Raw genomic sequence first — 22,874 nt, 5'->3', positions numbered from 1 at the left:
GTAAAAGTAAGTATGGAACTATGTGTGGTAATTTCACAACATTCAAGCGTTGGTTGCATAAGACTGAATCAAACGTCGATTGATCCGACATATGTTATCAAAGCTTGACAATACTCGAAACTCCAGTTAGAAAGAAGAGATGGAGAGGATACCTGCTGACTTCGGATGAGTCTAACAAAAAAACTAATCCAGATAGCAAAATTGTTGTGGCCCAGATCTGGCCCACACCATACATACTGTACCGCGTGTAATGATGGCACTTGGATAGTCCACTCCTGTTTCCCAGATCTGAGCCACAAGTGGTGGCCTTACATGTGGAGGATAATTTGACATGTATCCATAGGAAAAGCTCAGCAACAAAATGACTGATGGCTGAAATTCCATTTTGTTGCTTCTGTTTTGGGGTCCTGATATTGAGCATGCTGGCTCACTGTCACACTGGCATGGGTGACTGTGACACTAGTACAAAGTCATTGTTAATGTTATTAGGAACACCTGTGTTTTTCCTAATATGAAAAATCAAAGATCACTCAGCAAAATGAAGCTGTTTGGTAAGCTAACTGAAAAATATATAGGTTAAGTGAATCAAAGAAGCAAAACACTGATTGAGTGAAATGAATTTGCGATTTTGAGAGCTTGATGCAGGGCACCTGCAACAGCGGGCAGAGCATACCACGATCAAAGTTACAGTGCGCCATCAGATCGCCAAAGACACACTCTGTTCTCCTGGTAAACTCATTACAATAAATGATGCTGATAAAGGTATCAGCCTTCATTCAATTACTTTTGACAGTCTATTGAATACTCCAGAGGTGTCAGCTGCAACATTGCTTAAAATTATATCCTTCACAGTTAAATCATTTAATTAAGGTTATTTTGAGTATTGATTAATCTGTAGAGTATTTTTGCAATTAATCATTTGGTCTATAAACTGTCACAAAGACAGAAGAGCAAAACATTTTCCTGAGCCCAAGTTGTCATATTCAGATTCCTTGTTTTGTCTGACTAACGCAAAATCCAACAATATCAAAACTTTATTGGATTTTGAGTTGATTGACTAAAAAATCAATTGACTAATCATTTCAGCAATGTCTAATACTATTTAATAAAACAGGAAAGCAACACAGCAAATTGGACAAATGATATGATAAATTGTCGGATGATGGAATGAGGGGCACAGATATAGAAAAAACACAGGAATAGTGTGTGTGTGTGTGTGTGTGTGTGTGTGTCTGCGTGTGTGTGTGTGTGTGTGCATGTCTGCGCACACCTGTGCGCATGGATGTATGTAAAGATATCGTCTTAACCAAGAATCTCAAATCTTAAGATATGTTTAAGTTAAAGTTAAGTTTAGAAGCAGATTTCCAATTACACTGTTTGTCCTAGAGCTGTGGAAATGTCTCCATTATAAGATGCATCGTGACACTGACGTGGAAGATTCTGCATTGATGCAGAGGCAGAGCATAATTGAGAGTCTGCAGCTTATGCTGATTGTTGATTGTCCGGCCTCAGCTGGATAATAAAGTTACATTGTGACGTTGCTCCCATGCTTTGAATTGTGGGTGGACATTAGGCTAACATTACTTATGTAGGAGGTATGTCGGAGGGAGGCAGAGATCATTTGCAAGTGATTAAAAAAAAAAACTTGTCGAGTATGTTTTTAAACGGACATCTCGGGGCACAAGTCGGATTTTATCAACTTGCAAGATCTGAGGAAGCACTGAGGCGATAAATGTTTTGTGTTTGTAATGTTTATGTATTGAAAAGATGCAACTTTTATTTTGTAGACTGCTGTAGTATGATTATTGGAAGGACTTTCTGAATAAAAGAAGAATTTAAATGATGATAAAGTGAGGCCAGTGAAGATTCACACCTCTTGTTTGTCCACCAGAGAGCACTGACAAGTTTATTCTTCAGCTGTTAAATATCATGCTCAGTAGTGATCACAATTCTTTAATAGCCAAAGTTAAAGGGTAACCACCCATTTTACACATTAAAGTGTGTTTACAGGTCTTGGGGAGTACTACTACATTTGTGAAAAAAGTAGTAGAAAGCTTTTTGTGAGCCCAGAGGAGCCCCATGTCACTCAATTGCTTTGTTGCCTTGTGGATAATGTAGACACCACGTTTTGAAAAACAGCCCACTGGCATGCATTGCACTCCTATTACCAGAGATCACCTTTTTTAATCCACACATTTTTCTTCCTTTGAAAAAACAACAACAATACAACTTAGCCACCACTGGAGCCAAAAAAGGCTTTATACTACTTTTTTGATGTGTAAAATTGGTTGGAGTTATTCCTTAAGAAAGTAAATATTGTTATTGGAATCAGCATAAAAAATTCTGTTAATCGTAACTTCATAGCAATGATTGTTTCTTCATTGATTGATAGATATTTTAGGGCAAGTTTACTGTACTAAGACACAATTGGCCGTCATTGTTTTGTGATGCATTCAGAGTTGACTCGAGTCACTGTTTTGATGTCTTGCAACTTGACTTGACAGAAAATAAATGACTTGAGACCCAACTTGGACTTTGGAAGTTGAAGGCTTGTGACTTTACCTGGGACATTTTTGTCTCAAATGACTCTTTTAAAGTCTGTCAGTCAGTATTTCACTGTTTAAAGGGATGCGGAGGGAATGTGTTTTGATTGAGAGGAAATGTACATTTACATTTTTACAAAGTTATTTGTTTTTGTTTGGTTACATTGATTGATTACACACTTTTTAAACAGGTTAGATGAACTGGTCAGTAATACCATTATTTGACAGGTACTAACACCTTGTCTGTTCTCTTTAAAAAGATAGGAGACAGCAAATTGGACTGGTAAGACTGTGAGACTGCAGTATTTTTGGGTGGTATGGAGGGGTTACTTGATTTACGATTTGACTTGCCTTAAAGACCTGGTCTGTACAATTTAGTGGCATCTAGTGGTGAGACTGCAGATTGCAACCAACTGAACACCCGTTGTCTCACCTTAGTTTATTTGATAGGGACAATGCAGGTTAACATGGTAACACTTCCACTCGTTACAAATAAGTCAATGTGACTGATGTTCTGCATACAGAGATTATAGCTAATGCTAGTTTCCAACTCCCTTCCCCTGTGACTGCTGCTAAAAACCTGTAGGCCCTCCCTCAAGACAGTGTTTGGTTTGTCTCTTCTGGGCTACTGTAGAAACATGGTGGTGGACACTGTAGAAGAGGACCTGCTCCCTCAGTAAATATAAAAGGCTCATTCAAAGGTGACAAAAACACAACGATTCTTAGTTTCAGGTGATTATACATTAATGAATAATAATTCTGAATATTATATTCTATCTTTGCCAATAGATAGATCCCCTTAAATCATACACACTGGACATTAAACTCAGGACTTGACTTGAAACAACCTTTGACCTGACATGACTTGCCTTAGAAAAAATGACTTGGGACTTGCTTGAGACTTGGACCAAATAAACTGAGTCACAAGTCTGGCTTTCACAATGACGCTGTAATCTAAATCTGGAAGGGGGTTTGCCTGACAACTGGGTAAAATCAACTGTTTGACCTAGACTGGGTATAAACTTACTTGTGGAACTTTCAAATGGTTTTATGTGCAGTCTGGACAAAATCTGTACTCTGAGGAAGAAGATTCATGTGTGCATGTCATGATGACATCATTTGTGTAATTCTTGCCTGAGCAAGAAAAGAGGAGAAATACAAATCCAAAGTATAAGAAGTATGTCCAACATGATGCCATTATCATTTTTTTGCTAGGATGGCGAGCTCATTTTTCATCTCTTCAGCCTGTAAAGGTGTTCATGCTCACGTCATGGTTTAATCAACTTCCTTTTGTATGTCAAAAAGGGTTGCAACATCATTCCAATGTATACACCTACAATTTGAGGAGGAAGGCATCACAAACGTCACACGGATCAGAACAAATTCAAGTGAACATGTGTGAATGTGTGATCCGTGCAGTCTGTGCATTTGTGTGAAGACACCAACTAATTTCAGTCTCCTGTAAACTCCACAGGACTGAGCCAGTTTAAATATAACACCTAAACTCACTGCCTGGATTTGTACTTCTGGCCCTTGACAATCAGCCCAGCTCTGTTTGGTACATCCCTTCCCTGCCCTGTAGGCTTCCCCTCTTCAGCAGATACACAGTGTTAGTGGGTTACAGCAAGTCTCTTTCACCAAGCAACAATCAGACAGTTGAAGCCAAGCAGAGCAATGCAGCGCAGCGCAAGAGGTGGCAAAACAGGGAGACATCTGACAGATTAAAGAGCATAAGAGATACAGTAGAGCAAGAGATAGAGAGAAAGAGTAGATTGTGGGTTGGACGAGAGGGTTCACACAGATTCACTGAGGGATTGAGGTGTGGTAACAGGCGTGTGTGCATACCTTCAGGTCTCTCCTCTCCAGGTGGAGTAGCTCCGAGCCTCTGATGTCGTGTCGGATGAAGGTGTCTCTGTACTCTCCCAGACTCAGCTGTTCCAGCCAGATGCCCACCTCCTCCGTGCCCCATCTCTCCACTACACACACACACACACACAAACACACACACACAGAGACACACACACAAAGCAGAGCAGAGAGAGGCTCAGGGCGCCTCACAGGTATGCGCACACACACTGCCATACACCAAAAACTGTTGCTCTCACACCTCACTCACTCTTTGTCTGCCTATGGCATGTTATCATAAAAACAACATCACAAATGGGCACAAATTGTGGCAAATCATTAAAGGAAAAGAAGGAGAAAAAATGGAGGGAGAACATCAGAGAGGAAGGGAGAGCAGTGGCGGCAGCTGGCAAAAGAGAGGGGAGTTTGACAAAGGTCAAATGTTGGTCAGAACAAGGCAGTTGCTAATGCTTTTCCAGGAAGGCTGGGAGCATGCATATCATCGACCAGTATCAGAACACACAGAAAAAGTAGGAGGTAATGGGAGGCGGAAGCCTGTGCAGGAAATACAGCCCAACTAATCAGTAACCAGCCTGTTATGAGAGGAAGGGCTCTTCAACCTGGTCTGATTGTTGAACCTACACTTATTATCCCTAGTATGTATAAAAACATAGCCACTCAGTGTGCAGCAACATCATGTCAGAGTGGAGTGTTTGGTCCTCTCAGACCTGATACTGACTTTTCACGCTCAATATGTAGCAAATATTTGATTTATGGCTGGTTTGTGTTCATATGAAATATTCAATCCCTGCAGGCTTTCCCTTGGTGCAGCCTTATTCTTCTCCTGCCTTTGCACCTTCTGTAGACATGTTGACAGCTAGACAGGAGCATGAATGGAGGGGATGGTGTGAGTTGATGGTAAGGGTCACACTGTGGGAAATAAGACCTCAAACACACACACATTCTTTTTTTTTTTTACCAAGGGTTTCCGATGCAGTAATAGCTTTAACCAAGGACAGTAATGTGATGGTAGTGAGGGGTATTGTGACAGATAACCATGACGACTGTTGGCGGAATCAAGTTTGTTTGTTTGTGTGTGTATGTGTGTGAATGTGCACCTTCATCGTTAAGTGTGTAAAGATTAAGCCTGTCAGTCAATTATACAGTAAGCAGCTAATGGTTGTCATTACCACTAGTGGAAGTATTTAATAATCTGAATATGTAATGTGGTTAATTTGATCACAAGTGCAACCATTATTGACAAATCAAATCTCACTTAGTCTTCTATGTAGAATTATTTGAAGCACAGTAAATATTTGAGCTTTCAGTTTGTCATTCAGCACATTTCATGCTACCATCCTTTCAAATAAAAGGCAGCAACACTCATAATATATTTTGAGGTAGACAGAACACGCAGGGAACTGTAAATATTGCTCTTTGTTAAAACCACATGGCAGATGGACTCTGACTGATTCCCCATCCTGAGCAGATGTAAGCAGCCTGTCTGTTGACTTCTGAGGGCAAAGTGGGCACAGCCCTACCTGACTGAGGGCTCGTCTTCTTGGCGGCCTTCTCTTTCTTGAACTTGGGCACTATTCGAAACATGCTGCTGCGACTGTTCCTCTTGCCGTAACCCAGAGAGTGGTCCTGGTACATAAGCACAGTCAACCTATAGCATTTCATTTAGCTACTCAACTCTCCCGTTACCTGGAGCCATGTTACACTAAAGACATTCAGAATATGTGTGCAGATAGCTCTTAGTTATGACTGTCTGGAGTACACAATGTTGCAAATATTATATCTTTCATAGAAATGCTACAAATAATGTGTGTGCACCTGCCCATCCATGTGTGAGTGTTTGCTGAGGCTGCTTACCTCCTCATCATTTGGCTGCAGTATATGGTAGAGCCAGGGGATCTCTCCCAGTTTGCCCAGTTCCAACTCCAAACTCTGCAGAGCATTGGACAGTTGCTCTTCTTCTGGCGGGTCCAGTTGCTGCAAGGAAGAAAACACAAGGCAAGAACAACAACTGTGTTGAACTCTGAGGACGTGCTGATGCATTCTGGAAGGATGTAAAGGGTCTCTTTGTGTAAGCACAAACTTTATAAACACTTGTTCGTCTCTCTGTTACTTAAACTTAGAAATGTGCAGCTCCTTGAGTGCAGACAGAGAAGATAACTCCCAGATAAGTGCAGGCTCCAACTGTCGCTGCTGTTTGTAAGCATGTCAAGTGAGTTGTGTTGTTGCTTGTAATTTATGTACAAATATGTGTATATATTCTGACAAGTGTGCCAATTTTGTAAGCTTTCACAATGTGGATGACTTTGTGATCAGCTTGCTTGGTTGATTTTATCTTAGGGCTTTGCCCATGTGCTCATATCAGTGTGTTTTATTGTAATGCCTAGTTTGATGCAGCAGTTCCCTTGATGTGAGACAAATTTCTCCCACAGGTGACAATAGAGTAACTTTAACCTTAACTGCACTACACTAAAGTAAAGTGCAATTGGTAAGTACAAAAAACAAGACTCCAAATTATATTCAACTAGAATCATTCTTTAACCATAGTAAGGTTGAAACATTCAATTATATGTAGTAAAAGTAAAAGTAAGTAATTAATGTAAAGATAAAGTGTTCAAAACATCCATAATAACTCACCAGAGAGACTCGGCCCAACAGAAGAGACTCTGTCTCGTTGTACAGAGCCTTGACAGTGCTGGCCACCTCTATAGCTGTGTTCCTGGTCAGACTCTAGAAACAGGACAACAGTTATTCACCCATCATACAATATATACAAAAAACACAGTGCAAGCACAGCTAAATAACCCTTATTATTTAGCTTACCCCAACCATAGCCTCTACTAACCTAAACCTAACCTTATCCTAACCAAGTCTTCACCCTTAAATCTAATGATTCGGGGGGACTTGAGTTTTGTTCCCATAAGGAAAGAGGGTCCCCACAATGAGACTGTGTAAACAGATCCCCAAAACATGAGTTATACACACACACACACACACGGTGTAGAAATCACCCCTGCAACAGTTTTAACTACTCTGTATGACCCCTAGCTTTAGATGAATCATGTGTGCAACAGGTTTAACTTTAGGTTTCAGCGACCTCTAGAGGCAAGTCAGTAATTTTTATTTACAAGACAGAAAAAGCTGGTTTCAGCTAAAACTGCAGCTTCTGTGGACACAGCAATCACATTTAGGAGATCTGTAAAAAAAAAAAGTGGATTTAAACTTGCAAAAAAAAATGCAAATGACTCGAACAGTGCTCGACCGAGGAGGAAAAACCACTCTATATTGTGTGATACATGTTTATAACCTCTAACCTCTGGGAACTTCGGGTGTGTTTTGTTGATGGCGTGGGATGCAGCATTAACAGCATGAGCCAGCTCCTGCTCTAAAAGCCCATTGGTCTTTGCAGCCTCACATATCCTGTGATCAGACAGAGCACATGTCAGTGGGCACAATTCATGTTAAATAAACAAAATGGCAATTTCCTGGATTCTTCATATATGTGTAATACCTGTGGATCTGTAGATATTCATGTTATTCATAATATTCATGGCAGTATATGTTTACCTTGTAATGAGCTCCTCTGCAGCCCGGGCGCACATCTGCACCAGGGCGGCCTCCTCCTCTGTAGCCAGATCCACAGACTGCTGTGGGTAGAGATGAGGCCTCAAAGGAGGCTTATCATACTTCAGTTTGTCCTCCCATGACTTCAACGTGTTCTCAAACGCCTGCAGGAAAAAATCAAAGGATGACTATATCTATTATGTATCGCAACTCTTGTAAAACTTCATCCATTTACCATCGCGACTCTCACCCAGAGCCCAACCTCCTTACTTAAGTAAGCCATTATATTCCTTAAACATTATATTCCAGACACCTTCTGCTCTTCGCTGAGCCCCACTCCCTCTTACTTACCCGGTCTCTGGTGAGCATCTGAGCTCTGTTTTTGTGCTGGATCTTGATGACTCCAGGCGGTTGAATCCAGGCCTCACCATCCACTTGAATTGGAACCCCCTCATCACCCAGGATAGTGATCTTCACAGTTCGACACTGTGTGGGCAAAGAAGCTTAGATTAGATGTACGTATTCTTTACTATACAGGTCTTATTTTTATACTATTTTTAGTCTGTATTCTCACCTGTGCTATGCGGTGGTGTTGCAGTTTAATGACTCTGGACACAGCCATCTGCATGCTCCCAAAGACAGCCACAACTTCAAGGATCTTATCATCAAATGAAGGGGCACAGAAGATCTGCACAACACAATAATGACATTCAGGATCTGTGGTTGTTGTGCTCAATCTGTTGATTGTGGACTGTATAACATTCATGCTTTTCGACTATCCTACCCAGTCTGTGGCACTAAATCCCAAAGAATGCCACTAATTAAACATATAAATAAATGTCAGCTAAATTGGTCATTAGGCTTTAGAGTTTACTTAGAAATATTCTATTACTACTATACTATTCCCTGACTGACTGGTTCAAAATCAAAAATCAAAAAACCACTGAACCAACATCAAGTAAGTGAAATATTTTATTTTATTGATATAGAAAAAGGGCAGGACAATATAATAAAATTATATTTTTATTGTGATATGAGACTATACATTATGGTCTTAGATTGTGTATATTGTTATAACATGATATGGCATAAGTGTTGTCTTTTCCTGGTTTCAAAGGTTACATTACAGTAAAGTGATGTCATTTTCTGAACTTACCAGACTGTTCTACTTGCTCTAACACTTGTCTTTACCCACTTAGTCATTATATCCACATTACTGATGATTATTGATCAAAAATCCCATTGTGTGAATATTTTCTCAAAGTACCAGTAGTCATCTCAATATTGTCACAATTTTGTTTATGTCAAAGGTCAAAAACATTGTGATATCTGATTTCATAATATTGAGATATATATTGTGAACTGAGGTTATGACCAATGTAAACAAAAAATAGAGTTCTGTATAATCAATAGAAACAATTGAATTTGGTGTGTTTGTGACATTGGTTGACAAGAAGAAACAAAAAATGATCACAAGCCTTGTCTTCTAATGTTACTGTGACAGGGAGGGTTTGTAAACCAATACATCTGTCCTTCTTCTATATTCATAAAAAACTGCCTCAAAGGAGACATTTTGCCCTGTGGCTCAGTTTAGTGGGAGAAATGCATGGTTTCTGAGTGAAGAGGCTGTTATTGATCTCTGTCAGCAAACTGCCCGTGAAAAGGTTACAGTAATATCGAGTCAGCATTGGCCTTAGCACAGAGAGAAAGGGTCGGCAAAAAAATTGCTGGATAGGTAACATTTTGTCGAGATTAAATAATCAAAGAAAATGATCCGATGTGTTGTCATTTGGGGCCCCGGCCACTAGATGGAAACCAAAACACATTCAGCAAAAAGTTCAGTACTGCACTTAGTGTAAAAGTGGAGCTTGTAACATGTTGATCAGTGACAAACGGGATATCTTTCCCTCTTTCATCAGTTTTTGTGTTAATTTGCTTTTCAAGTATATTTTCAATCATTGATTTGGAGTTAAACTACAGATCAGCTGCAGAGTTTATAAATGTACAATTATATCACAAAACAAGTGGATCCATTCAATACAAAGACGAAATGTTTATTTCACTGTACGTCTGTGTTTGCATGTGTCTTTGTGTGTGTGTGTGTGTGTGTGTGTGTGTGCATAATGACTAAGTTTAACTAAATGTCCTCTCCTTGTTGTAGTTTCCTCCTCTCGAGCAAATGGTTACCTAACGCCAAATGCACATACTATATGTGTCCAAGGGTAACCTCTGCAGGGGCTCACTTAGGGGTGTGTGCATGTGTATGTGTGTATGTTTGTGTATGTGAGCGTGTGCAAACTGACTCTAATCCCCTGTGCTCCCAGCCTTAAACAAACAAGCACAAATATCTCTCTAACCATCCCTCCCCCTGCACCTCCAGGCCATCAGGGTCATGTTGAAGTAGGCTCTTTTCACAGTTAATGTAAAAAAAACAAGAGAGAAAGACTGAGAGACAGAAACAGAGAGGTGAAGCCTTGATGCAGAAGCCAGGCCAATTTCTGACACTGACAATGTGATTCGAGTCACCTACAAAGAGCACTTCCAGCAGGGCGGAACATTACACAGCGTTCAGTGTGAACATCTAGTGTACAGGAAATGTACTCACATCATCCTCCTTGGTGCCGCCCCAAAAGTTGGTCCCGCCTGCGTAGCTAGGAATGTTTAACACTGCGATCCCCTGAAGGCTGGGCAGGGGGATGTACTGGCCATCACACTGGGAAAGACAACAACCAAGTACAGCTCAGCTGGACCAGTGAAGTAAAAGGTGCAGGTATATGTGTCTGAAATCCAGTCTATTATTTACTATCATTTTACTTTTTACATTGGGGTTTTTCAGGACCTGATATCATTTTCAGTTGAATTACACCACTTTGTGCTACAACATGCAGTGCTACCTTGTCACAGAAAATATTAAAAAGACCAAATCTGTAGACTTGGAAATTGACTCGAATGAACATGACTGGAATAAAACCATGAACTCAATAAATTCCTTATTTATCTATCTTATCATCATCTTACATAACTGGCTATGTAAAACACACAGTTTAAAATGTCTCATAGGCCCCACTTAACATCTTCAACATTAAGCCAATTCAATTCCTAGGTCTCTCCATTTTGCATAAAATGTTAGTTAGACACTGCCTTCCATATACATTGTTTGGTTTTGTCCTATAATTATAGGATAGTATTAAAGCAGACATTAACTTAATCTTCCTATAATATAAATCCATCGCTTTTCCTCCTTAATGTCAATAAGAATACATTAGACCAAATAAAACTAAGTTTAACTTCTAGGATCAAAGAAAAATAAATTCTTCCTGCAAGGAAATATATGACTAACATGGATTGCCTCTGAGCCCCCTATGTATCATATTGTAAATAATGAAGTTTAATAAGAAGCTTAATTTGATTTCTTGAAGAGGTAATTGATGTATCATTTGTGATGTATTCTGTATCTGCATGGGGCTACTACCTAAATACTCTTCTTTTTGTTTTTTTAGCTTTGTTTGAGCATTGGGGTAATATATCATCATGCACGGGCTTGCTTTTGTTTTTCTCAGAGAGCACTGAATGGATATGTTGGTCTTGGTATTTATTTGTAATTATTTGTAGTGTTGTAAATGTTCTTATCTGGGGTGAATGGATTGGGATGGATGGACTTTATTTTTGTTTTGTCTTGTGTGGGTTTATGTGGGTTAACTATGAAATAATAATAAAATATACTGTGAGATGTTGATTGACATCAATAATATGCCTCCCATTCCTGATTTGTTCAAGAGATTCAAGATTGTTGAGAGGTGGTAAATCACATCCTTATCTAAATCACTCCCTACTGTTTGCTGATTGGTCTGGCTATCAGCTGCCTGGGTCTATATTTCCAGTAGATGATTGTTTTTGGAGTAAAGCAAGGTGCAATGGGGCTGTGCATGTTATACATATGGCATGACCTCTGCTGTTCTGTTTCTCACCTCTAGCTGGACCTTCTGCTCCAGGTTCTTGTAGGTTCTCTGCAGAAGTTCCTTTGTGCCCAACACACCATACCACATCATGTTCTTGGTACGACTCCTGTGCAGGAGGAGCAGAGAGTGACATTACATTTCTGGTGAAGAAGGAAAGGGTTGTGGAATTAACTGAGAAGAGCTTAAAATGTTGTTGTCTCAGCACTGACTGGAAAAGAATGGTTGTTTATCACACGACAGATAGATGGAAGAAGTGCAGCTATAGACTTAGTAATATGCTCTATGCATTATAAGCATTTATAGTGGATTATAGCCTACAGTGATTATATTTACTCTGTAGTTTTGGAGAAGAAATTAGAACTCTGAGGTAATAATACAAATTCAGAAATATTTATATTTCCATAAGTGAATAAACAAGCTGTTCTCAGAGAAAAATAAGGTCCCAGAACACTGTTTGAAGCTGGAAAAATGGCAGGGTCCGCCACATGTAAACAAGTGAAACAGTATATATTGTATTGGCCTTGACGGTCAGTTTGTTTATTCAGTTTATTCAGTATTCAAAGAGAGTTTGTTTATTTAATTTGTTTAGGCAGAAAATATCAGTCAATGAAGATCTTTCTCTACTGATTAAAATGTCTTCCCCAAAACTACAGAGTACTCCTTTAAAGAGTGAGAACTTGCGAAAACAAGCAATGTCAGCTTGACTAATCATTACATATGTTGAATGTAAGAATGAATATGAACATCAGCCTACTGAAAGTCAGTGATTTGGGAGCTTGGACACTTCCATCACACGACATGCTTTGTAAATACAAATGGAGGCAATGGAGCAGCTTTCACTGATAAAAAAAACAACAACATCCCCCTGATGGCTGACTGAATGAAAATATCTGTTGCTTGTGGCTGAGAGATGCCTGGGTGTACGTGAAATGTGTCTCACCTGCATTTCTCTGGATGCTCCTCTCGCTTGTTGTTGAACTCCAGGGAGATCTTGGCATCCAGGCCGATGCCAAAATAGTTGTTCATCACACACTTCTCCATGTAGCCCTCTCTGGGTGGATAAACAGCCACGCATCAAACAAACAGTTAAACTCACAAATAAATAATCACAAATAAATATATCAAGGAAAAATAGAGGGCCAGATATGGATGCAGATTTGCACATGGATGGAAAGAGAAGGATGAGAAAACATAGTAGAACCCGACAGATTTTCTAACGGAATGATAACAATGGGAGGAGGCGAACTGAGAGTGACAGCTCTTACAGCGAGTCGAGGTCGGGGTCAATGAAGGGTGTGGCACCGAAGGGGTCGATGTTAGCCAGCAGCATCTTGCTAATGATGGAGCTGCCAGCGATAGAGGCAGCCAGACCTGCCCGCAAGCCTGCACGCACACACACACACACACACACACACACACACACACACACACACACACACACACATCTGTCACATGTGCTGAAGTTGAAATGTCCAAGTGATCCTGTTCTTGTTTGTTTAGTTAAGGTCAGGTGAAGGAATAAAACTTGTATGCATGTTTTGAAATATATAATGACTTGTCTTCTGTGTGTTTACCAGGACAGATGATGCGTGTGTTGAGTACAGGGAGGTTCTCCTTGCTGGTGGTGAAGGGGGTGATGGTGAAGGAGCCACAGGACTGGGTGCTGCGGCTCACCCTCCTCTCCGTTGGAGAACAGGGACTCTTAGCAGCTGCACACACAGAAAGAATGGTCATGGTTTTGTTCCACTCAAATTTTAGCTACATATTCCTGGCATATGCAATGATGGGAAGACAATGGCATCACTTTTTAATGTGATTCCACCAGAGGGCATGACAAAACTCACTGCAGCTGTCATGAACAGGTCGGGTTGTGATCCAGGGAGGAAGACAAACAAATGTCTTCAACACACACTCCTTATTATACACAGCTCAACACCATTGATTAAGATTACACTGAAGAATAGGACTTCAGAATGAAAGCAGGGAAATATAAAAGTTAATATGCATTAAGTGTTCAATGTACTAGAGCTGCAATGATTAGTCAATTATTTCCTTAGTCTGTTGAAAGAAAATGAGTTGCCAACTATTTTGATAATCGATAATCTTTTCTTTGTCATTCATGACCATAAATAAATAAATAAATAAAGAGTCTTTGGGTATTGGACTGTTTGAAGACATCACCTTAGGCTCTGGGAAATTGTAACAAGCATTTTTCACATTTTTTTAGACTAAATGATTAATGGATTAATCGTGAAAACAATCAGGAGATCGAATGATAATGCAAATAATTGTTGGTTGCAGCCCTACAACGTGTCTGAAACCACCGCAGTTCTTAATATTAGTCAGTTTATATTTGTGAAGATCATGCGTTTACTCTGAAGGATTCGTTGGGTTGTTTTGGATTAGAAATTGGATTTATCAGCCATATCAAAATCATGAGGATTTAACATATATTCTGGCTGACTGATAATCTGCATGCTCAGTAAGGTAATGTTACACAGCCCTGAGCAAGTATAGCTTCATGCTGCCTCTCTTCTTTTTAGCTTTCAGTAGTTATGCATTTTTCCATGTTAATGCATGTTCCTCTATGGGCATACAAATACGTGCAGGATTTTCAGACATTTACTGATGGATTTGACCAAACCACAAGAAACTATCCCTTCTGTTCACATCCTCTGGTCGCTCAGTGTGTTTATTTAATTTGTGTCCAGGTCAGGAAGAAGTAAGGAGGCATTATGAGGAAACAAGGAGAGGATACAAAGCAGAGGGTTTGACTGATACCTCCTAGTCTTCCACCGGCTGGAAAATGTGTGGAAGGAAGGAAGCAGCCTCATGATAAACAGGAAGAACTTCTGCCCCTAAGACAATAACACATCCTGTGGCCAACGCGCACACTCACCGAGGCACACTAGACATTTACACAGAGTGACATGCATGTGTGTCCACATTTCACACATTCAGACACATATGCAACAGACACACATAATAATGTATTATTCAAGAAGTTGACTGGTGTAGAGACTGAAGATAGAGAGATAACCAGCTTAGTCTGGTGCAAGAGGTGGGATATCACAGGAGAGCACAGTTTCTCCATGCACTTTTACCACTAATCCTTGAGCTTATTTATGACAGGAAACATGATTTGCGTCAGCAGTACTTTTTTCCATTAGCTGTGTGTCTGGTTCTCTGTGGTGCAGGGAGTCCAATATCCACAAGGTGGCAACATTTAAATTCTGTGTGATAAAATTGTTGCATCTATTTACTTCAAAGTAGAATAAACTTCTTTAACATTTTTTCTACAATAACATTATTCTATTATTAAGAGGAGAAGAATACTGGCTTTTATATCTTTGTCTATTCTTATGTTTACCTGACTAATGGGAATACTAGAGCAATGTCTGCTCTCTCAGTTCAAGAAGGGAAGGAATATGTTTTAATCAGCTGAGGCCTTATATACTGATACAGGGTGTCGACAGGTATTTTCAATCAAATCTAAGACTGATTTTGACACAAATAATCTATTTCTTATTCAATAATTGCAGGTAAGTATAAAGGTAAGTAATATATTTTGTCCCATGCCGAGGTAGGTTTTACGTAGGAATATGGTTATTAGAGTAAATTAAATTTGTCTACATTTTGCATAAAGGTAATTGCAAGTATAAAGTAAAAAGAAAGTGTTAGGTTCAGTGGATGGTTTAAAGACTTCTAACATCAGAAATGGGGACTTTTACGCAGTAGAGCTTAATTCATTTTGACACAAAGAAATTTAAAGATTGATTACTAAATTAGATCAAATTACAATATATTAGGATAAAAGGATAGATTTATCCAAAAATTTAAACTCAGTCATTATCTACTCACCCCCATGCCAACCGAAAGTCAGGTGAAGTTTGGTCGTCCAACAAAACAACAAAACAAGACCCCAGCTAGTTGCTGCTATAAATGCAATGGTGAGTTAGCTAACTATACTGTCTCATTGTTAATATGCTGTTATCAGCATATAAATGGTTCTTATGTTAAGTCAATGTACTGCGCAGTCATCTGTGTCAACCAATTTGCTAGCGAGCCACGATGGCTCAGTCTGGCTGGAAGCCAGTTTTCCTCATGAAAAAAGTTTGCAGTTTGCAGTAGAAATATAATAAATGAATGAGCCTGTCATTCAGGCTAATGCTGGCTGGGTTAATGTGTTAGCTTATGAGTGAAACATACTTGGGGCTTGACAATGTAACTTGTCCCAGATAAGTAAACATTGTGGTCAGACAAGTGAATTGCTTTATCATGTTCTGTTGCTGAGTGAAACATATGGGGAAAATGTGTCTAAAAGCACATCACATGTTGCATCTGTAATGTCTATAGTCTGATCACACTGCACTTTTCATTGACTAAAACTAGACTAGACTTAAACTGTGAAGGATAAAAATGAATAAATTGTGACCAAAACAAATAAGCATTTTAATCTACAGACTTAGACAAAGACTAAATCTAAAACAGCTGCCAAAATTACCACTGAATTAAAGAAAGTGTCTTTGAAGAGACAGTCACTGAGAACAACAACAGCTGGCAAAGTGGAGGACTTGGAAATCAAACAGGCAAAGCTGGACAACTTAAGTGTTTTGGAAATGGCCCAGGATGGAAATGCATCAGGGCCAAGGAGGTAGAGGGGTTGCCTGCAGGTCACAGATCACAGATTTGCAATGGGACCAGGCCAGACAGGTCAGAGACATGAAACAGGGTTGAAGCAGCAGAAGCAGAACAGTTGTGCACTTACATGGTACTGCTTCCAGTTCCTTGGTATCCTCATCCTTCTCACTGTCTCTGTTCTCCTCCTCGCTGTCCTTTCTGAACTCCAGGGGAGAGGGCAGCTCGGTCTCCTCTGTATGGGCGTTCTGCTCATCAACCACTAAAGATGAAACAGGGAGGGATAAAGACAGTGCAGTATGCATTTCATGCCACAATGTATGTACAGTACATGCTTCTACCAGTTTCTGTTTCTGTGTGTTGCATTTCCTAAATAGTGATGTTGTGATAAAATAAAATACAGTGATATAGTGTCCAATGACATAGCAACTGAGATCATTATAAGGCAGATAATCGTCTGGATTAACAAAAGCAGTATTGCTTTTAAGTGTTGATTTCTGCCTTAGCAAAAACCTGCTTCTTACACAATCTCCAAACAAGATTTCAAAGCATATGCTTGTCTGAAATGAGCAGTTTCCTTCACAGAAAACATTGTGTAAACTGGATTTAGGTGGGTTTTCCCTCCATAACTCAGTATGTGTTACCTCTCACAGCCTGTTCTATGATCTGTCGCACAGCTTTCTTCAGACTGTTGGCCCTGAGCATAAGCTGCTCCCTGCTTTTGAACAGCTGGTGTCCTTTCTCCGTCTCCTCCTCCTCCAGCTTCTCCTTCAGCTCTGTCAGGCTCTCCTCGCTGGCCTCCTCCTCTTCCTCCTCCTCCTGCTCCTCCTCTACAATAGGAGGAGTGGAGTGGGGATGTTGAGGTAGAGCCTGGCACTCTGTGTTGAGGGTCTGGAGGAGGGAGTCCAGTTTCTCATTCAGGATGGCACACTGTGGGCACAGAGGAGAGGAGACAAACAAAGGCTAGACAGAGTGCTGTGGCAGCAGTCAGAGCATGGCAAAAATAGCAGATATTTAATATACAGGGAGTTGACTCTCAGCACAGGCAGATGATGGATGTTAACTGCATTGTTTTTGAGGCTTACTTTGAGAGACATCGTGTCACACTCCTCAGCGTTCTCTGCACTTTTTTCATAGGCTTTCCCCACTTTGGCAACAAAATCCTTTACCGTTTCGCACAGGATCCTAAGAAACAGGAAGAAGACTGTGTTTCTTGAATTATATGACAAAGAAAAGACGAGGTCAATCAGAGCTCTTGCTGCTTTTGTAAAGATCAGGCAGATGGTCTAAACATTTTTCAAATTGGCCTTTTTTTGTACGGTCCTTTCTCATCTTTAACTCTGCAATTTCATTATTTATATTATTGTGTTTTAATAACTATATCAGTATTAATTGTTTACAAGACAACTTATATCACCTATAAGAATTCCAACACCATGGTTTTACCTACAAGTAAATAATGATGATAATTACAATAACTAGAGCTGGAGAAGGCAATTTCTGTAGAAACTGCAGTGTGAATGCTGGGTGTTGAAAATCCGATGTGAAAACTGCATTGATGGCTTTAAATTTCAATGATACTAAACATGTATGAAGGATTCCAAATATTCCAACTTTTGTTGAAAAGCTGACACTAAACTTTGTTTGAAGTAGCAGCCGAAGGAGTATGAATAGTTGTAAAACTAGGGTGCGTTTGAAGGATGCAAAAAACTGTATTTGTTAAGTTGGGAGCTAAACTGCATGACTTGAAAAATAGCTTTCAGCATTTAAACCAATAGTAATAATAAGAAGGAGAAGAAGAAAACGAAGAAGAATTATTTGTATAGCACATTTAAAAACAGCATTATGAATGGAATATTAAGTAAGACTGATCTAAAATAAAGTACACAAAAAAATATGAGTATTGTGTATTTGTGATAGAACAATGTCAGTGATAAAAAATAGTTTGTTTGTTTGACACTGTTGTAGTTGGTTATTTTCTGTTGATTTTAGTCAGACTGTCTGATGTCATGTTGCTGGTAAAAACACTTACTTGGCAGAGGAGATGACCACAGAGTGCTGCTCAGAGTTAAGGATCTTTGTGAGGTGAGCAGCTACTGAGTCTTCATAAGCTGAAATGTGAAACTGGAGAGAAAACACACAAAAAAATGTTAAGAGTATGCATGAAATGTGTTAGTGTTTAGAAAACAATAGAAAGCACTACAGTTGAAAGCACATTGCTCTCATCAGTACTTGAAACATGCATAATTTTATTATAATATATAGTATAGTATAGTATATATGAGACAGGTTGTGTGCCCTTAAACTAAGTTGAATTTGAATTAAAAATGCCTATTTCCTATTTCCTGCATGTGCTCAACTACCGCCTGCTCACGTCTGTCTGTCTCGAAGCCCTGCTGGGTTTGATTGTGTCTACTGATGTGTGTGAATATCTGTCAACTCCTGTGAGTACCTGGCAGTTGTCAGCTCCCTCAGGCGTGGTGGGGCAGCTGTGTTTGGGTGGGATCTTAATCTCGTAGGTCATGATGCTCCAGCGGTCCAGCATCTTGGTGCTGGCTCTCTCCAACTTCTCCAGGATCTGAGGCAGCTGGGTGTCGTCGTCACACGATGGGCCCCAGCCCAGCACGCGTGCCAGATCATTGCCCGTGCCTAAGGGCAACACCCCCAGCTGGCACTGAAACACATGCAGAGGGTTTACTTGGCATCAGGGAATGCATGCCTGCTGCACTCAAAATGAGGTCTGTGTGTGTGTGCATGCATGCCTGACTGTGTACAATGAGTGCATGTCTCTATGTAAGCTGGCCAGGAGCAAAGGCAAAAAGCTCAACTAGCACATTGACCAAGGACACGTTTTCACAGTTTCTATCTACTTGTGGCTTACTCTATTCTGGCAATTTTTGCATTCATTAGCAGGATTATCTACCTAATATGTTTATGACAGAAAGCATGTGCAGTTAATTCAATACAGGATAATACAAAAAATAACAATCCTACTGGTAATATTTAAGGTTTAGCTCAATGCTGTCTTTGTTGACATCACAATTTCATTACAGTACCTGTTTGTGAAGATTTAGTTTGTCAATCTCTGAGAGGACCCAGCCCACACTCCCATCCCCTCCACACACCAGGATCCGGAAGTTGTCAAACTTCTGAAACAGGCGCAGACTGACAAAAATACACACATGCTTACAGTATTTATTATTCTGTAGGGTTAGATTACAACTACAGTAAATAATGCAGTACATGCATATATTTATGGATGTTTTATGTGTATGGATGCAGACACATAGAATTTCAAGCACTATTTCAAGTTTGTGTCCTCACCCAAGGTGAGGCCCACCGTTGACCAGGTCAAAGACTTGAGCTGGATTGAGGAGCTGCTTAAAGCGTCGTAGGAATTTCACTCCCTGGTTGTCACCACTTTTGGAGTTGACAAAGACCAGGAGGGGACTAGCACATGATGGGGGACAGGTGGCCTTCCAGAAGCCTGAGGAGAAATGGCAACAGAAAGAGAGAAAGTGAGTATCTGTTGAATGCTCCGAGCACTACAAACTAAATTTCATCAATGAATTAAACCAAACTCTTGTGTGTTTGTGAAGTCGCCTCTTTCTTTGTGGTTAGCGAGGTAACTTCAGTGTTGAGCCCAGTTTTTTTTTAGGGCTACGATGGTGGTTCATTTCTTATTGGGCTACATTGCCACAGTAATTTATGCTCTGGAGCAGATTATGTTCGAGATAACAGATCAATACATATAAAAGCACCACCATCTGGCCAGTCAAATCTCTGGAAAAAGGCATAGTCATTCATAGAAAATCCATGAAGCTCGGTAAGAGGTGTACTCTTGTGTAAGATGGCCACCGTCCTATCTTCATTTCATTTTTGTCGTGTTGGCTGCAAGCAACGTCAAAGCAATTTTATCGTGCATGTTTACACTGATGTCATCTTACAACTGAGACTGAAACACTAATCCCTTGTATTTGTTATGATTCATTTTTTATTACCCCCCAAGTCCGGTTGACACCACGGGGTGTGCAGCTGAAAGAATAAGGCTAAAACTGTCAACAATACACACCACAAGAATACATGTCAAGCACACATGAATTTACATTAATTGACGCATTCACACAGTTAGTGAAGTTTTGTAAGCTGCATTTGGCAGCTACAACTGTGTGTTTTTAAACTTGATTAATCTGTTTTAATTCTTCTTCTATTTGTCTAATAGTTTGCTTTTCATTTATAAAATACTCCACTCTGCTGTCAGTAGACCAGTTTGTGATTGATCATATGTTGCAAACAGCTCTGCTTTTATGTAAATGTGCTCATGGCTAGATGTGGAAACCCTGGGTTGACTTATCAAGTTGAAAACCAGCTTCGTGTGACTGCTTAGCATGATTGTGATTGTTAGGGTCAGTGAAGTCAGCTAACAGAAACATATCCTGGGTATGTGGAACTCGCTTCACCGTACAGGCCTCTGGTCACCATGGCGGAGAGGAAACCGTGTGGGTCAGGTCTGTTTGGATGTTGCACAATGTCCTCCTAGATCACATACTTCACACATGTTTACAGTCTATCTTTGTAATCCTGATTGTCCATATTGGAATTTTACTATGTTGCCTATTGCATGTCTGACAGTGGGTATTGTCTGTCAGATTTTGAAGCCCACGATTTGTGATTTGTGATTTGTGATTTGTGATACTTGGCTGTATAAATAAAACTGAGTCTTGACTAGCTTGAATTCATGCATTAACACTTGCTAACCGATAACCAGGGTACAGCTAAAGCTAGATGCAGAAAGTTGTGTGAAACGACTCCGTCAACATTAAACAACCTCACCGGAGTCTCAGTGTGTGCGTGAAACTGAGCGGAATAATTCATGGGAGAACAGCACATGCCAGAAACACGTGTTTTGCTTTGTAGTAGAGCACAAACACACATTCATAAACACACATATACACACACATATATATACTAATCTGTGGGAGGTAATGCAACAAGAGGTTTCTGTGCTTATAGCCTAATCTGTACACCCCCACTGTGTTGACAGCTTGCATATTAGGGCTTCCCGCATTTGTGTGTGTGTCTGCTGTCTACTCCTGGCACTCCCTCTTTTCCTGTCCCTCACTTGCATCTTCCTTCACTTCTTCCTTCTGCTCTTTAATCTCTCAGTCAACCCTCTTCATTTTTTTCCTCTCCGTATGTCTCTCTCTCTCTCTGTCTCTCTCTCTCTCTCTCTCTCTCTTTGATCTTGTCAGTAAAGGATGGATTGAGGGAGGGTGAATGGAGGAGAAGGAGGAGGAAGGGAGGGGAGGGGGAGTCACAAAGCACCAGCACGTGTTACAGTCCGCCCCTCAGCCAATTATAACCAAACTCCTGGAACGTGACGAGATGCAGAGGGAGAGAGAGAGAGAGAGAGAGAGAGAGAGAGAGAGAGAGAGAGAGAGAGAGAGAAAGGGGAGGAGAGGGGTAGAAATAGGTCTTTTTTTTATTTTACCCTTCTTGTTTTTTCTTTTTGTCTTCTCCTCCTCCCTTTATGTGGATCCCCCATCCTCCCTTTCTCTGCCTCTCTTTTATCCATCTACCAATTAGCCGATGCCAGTTTCGGGTGTTTGACAGACTCAGTGGGCTGTGTGTACCCAATATGTGTCTGTATGTGTGTGTGTGTGTGCACGAGACCCAGCCATTGGATTCTGCAACAGTAATCCAATCACACATGCTTATCTGTGTCTGTCTCACAGGTGCTGATCTCCATCTACAATGGGTTTAATGTGGGCTCTGGCAAACACACACATGCACACACACACGCACGTACACATACACACACACACAGGCAGTCGTCATCAGATATGAACAAAAAAACCCAGACACTATGTGAAACGGAGAGCTGAAGTGAGCCTCAGCTTGCTTTGAAGCCATTTGCAGAGCTCTTCTGTGATGTCTGTGTGCTTGTGCTTTTATGAGATGTGACCATGTGTGTCCATTTTCACAGTAAGTTAGGAAAGATTCCAATTATAATTCTTCTCACACACACATCTTGTCTCTATTTTAAGCCCTCTGAAAGGTGTGTGTCGACCTGTCACCTACGGCTATTTTTAACCACAATTTACTGGAACACTTTTATGACCAGCACGAAGCTCATAAGAAAGAATGGATTTGATGCTGAGACCTGTTGACCAAAGTGAAAATAATGACATTGTCTTTTTCTTTCTGTTTTCTGGCCCATGCTCTAGCAGTTTACAAGAGAAGTAGGTGGAGGGAAGAGGTGTATGTGTGTGTGTGTGTGTGTGTGTCTGTGCGTGTGCATTATTGT

The 22,874-nt window shown here is 40.3% G+C and overlaps 1 protein-coding gene across 1 annotated transcript in view; it reads right to left on the bottom strand.

The window, feature by feature from the left end:
- dgkh (diacylglycerol kinase, eta) overlaps positions 1-22,874 on the bottom strand; it is a 65,768-nt gene that overhangs the window by 6,312 nt on the left and 36,582 nt on the right. Inside the window, exons 10-29 of the mRNA XM_073474356.1 lie at positions 19,892-20,054; positions 19,624-19,732; positions 19,020-19,241; positions 18,600-18,691; positions 17,653-17,752; positions 17,212-17,497; positions 16,698-16,829; positions 13,504-13,638; positions 13,195-13,312; positions 12,870-12,980; positions 11,939-12,035; positions 10,576-10,683; positions 8,545-8,658; positions 8,322-8,456; positions 7,974-8,134; positions 7,721-7,826; positions 7,044-7,136; positions 6,264-6,383; positions 5,930-6,035; positions 4,389-4,519 (exon numbers count right to left, since the gene is read on the bottom strand). Coding sequence (XP_073330457.1) covers positions 4,389-4,519; positions 5,930-6,035; positions 6,264-6,383; positions 7,044-7,136; positions 7,721-7,826; positions 7,974-8,134; positions 8,322-8,456; positions 8,545-8,658; positions 10,576-10,683; positions 11,939-12,035; positions 12,870-12,980; positions 13,195-13,312; positions 13,504-13,638; positions 16,698-16,829; positions 17,212-17,497; positions 17,653-17,752; positions 18,600-18,691; positions 19,020-19,241; positions 19,624-19,732; positions 19,892-20,054 — 2,639 coding nt within the window. The remainder of the gene's footprint in view (positions 1-4,388; positions 4,520-5,929; positions 6,036-6,263; positions 6,384-7,043; positions 7,137-7,720; positions 7,827-7,973; positions 8,135-8,321; positions 8,457-8,544; positions 8,659-10,575; positions 10,684-11,938; positions 12,036-12,869; positions 12,981-13,194; positions 13,313-13,503; positions 13,639-16,697; positions 16,830-17,211; positions 17,498-17,652; positions 17,753-18,599; positions 18,692-19,019; positions 19,242-19,623; positions 19,733-19,891; positions 20,055-22,874) is intronic.

This window comes from Pagrus major, chromosome 9 (genome assembly GCF_040436345.1).
Source record: "Pagrus major chromosome 9, Pma_NU_1.0".
Classification (NCBI taxonomy): Eukaryota; Metazoa; Chordata; class Actinopteri; order Spariformes; family Sparidae; genus Pagrus; species Pagrus major.
This window is presented reverse-complemented; position numbering and strand designations above follow the sequence as displayed.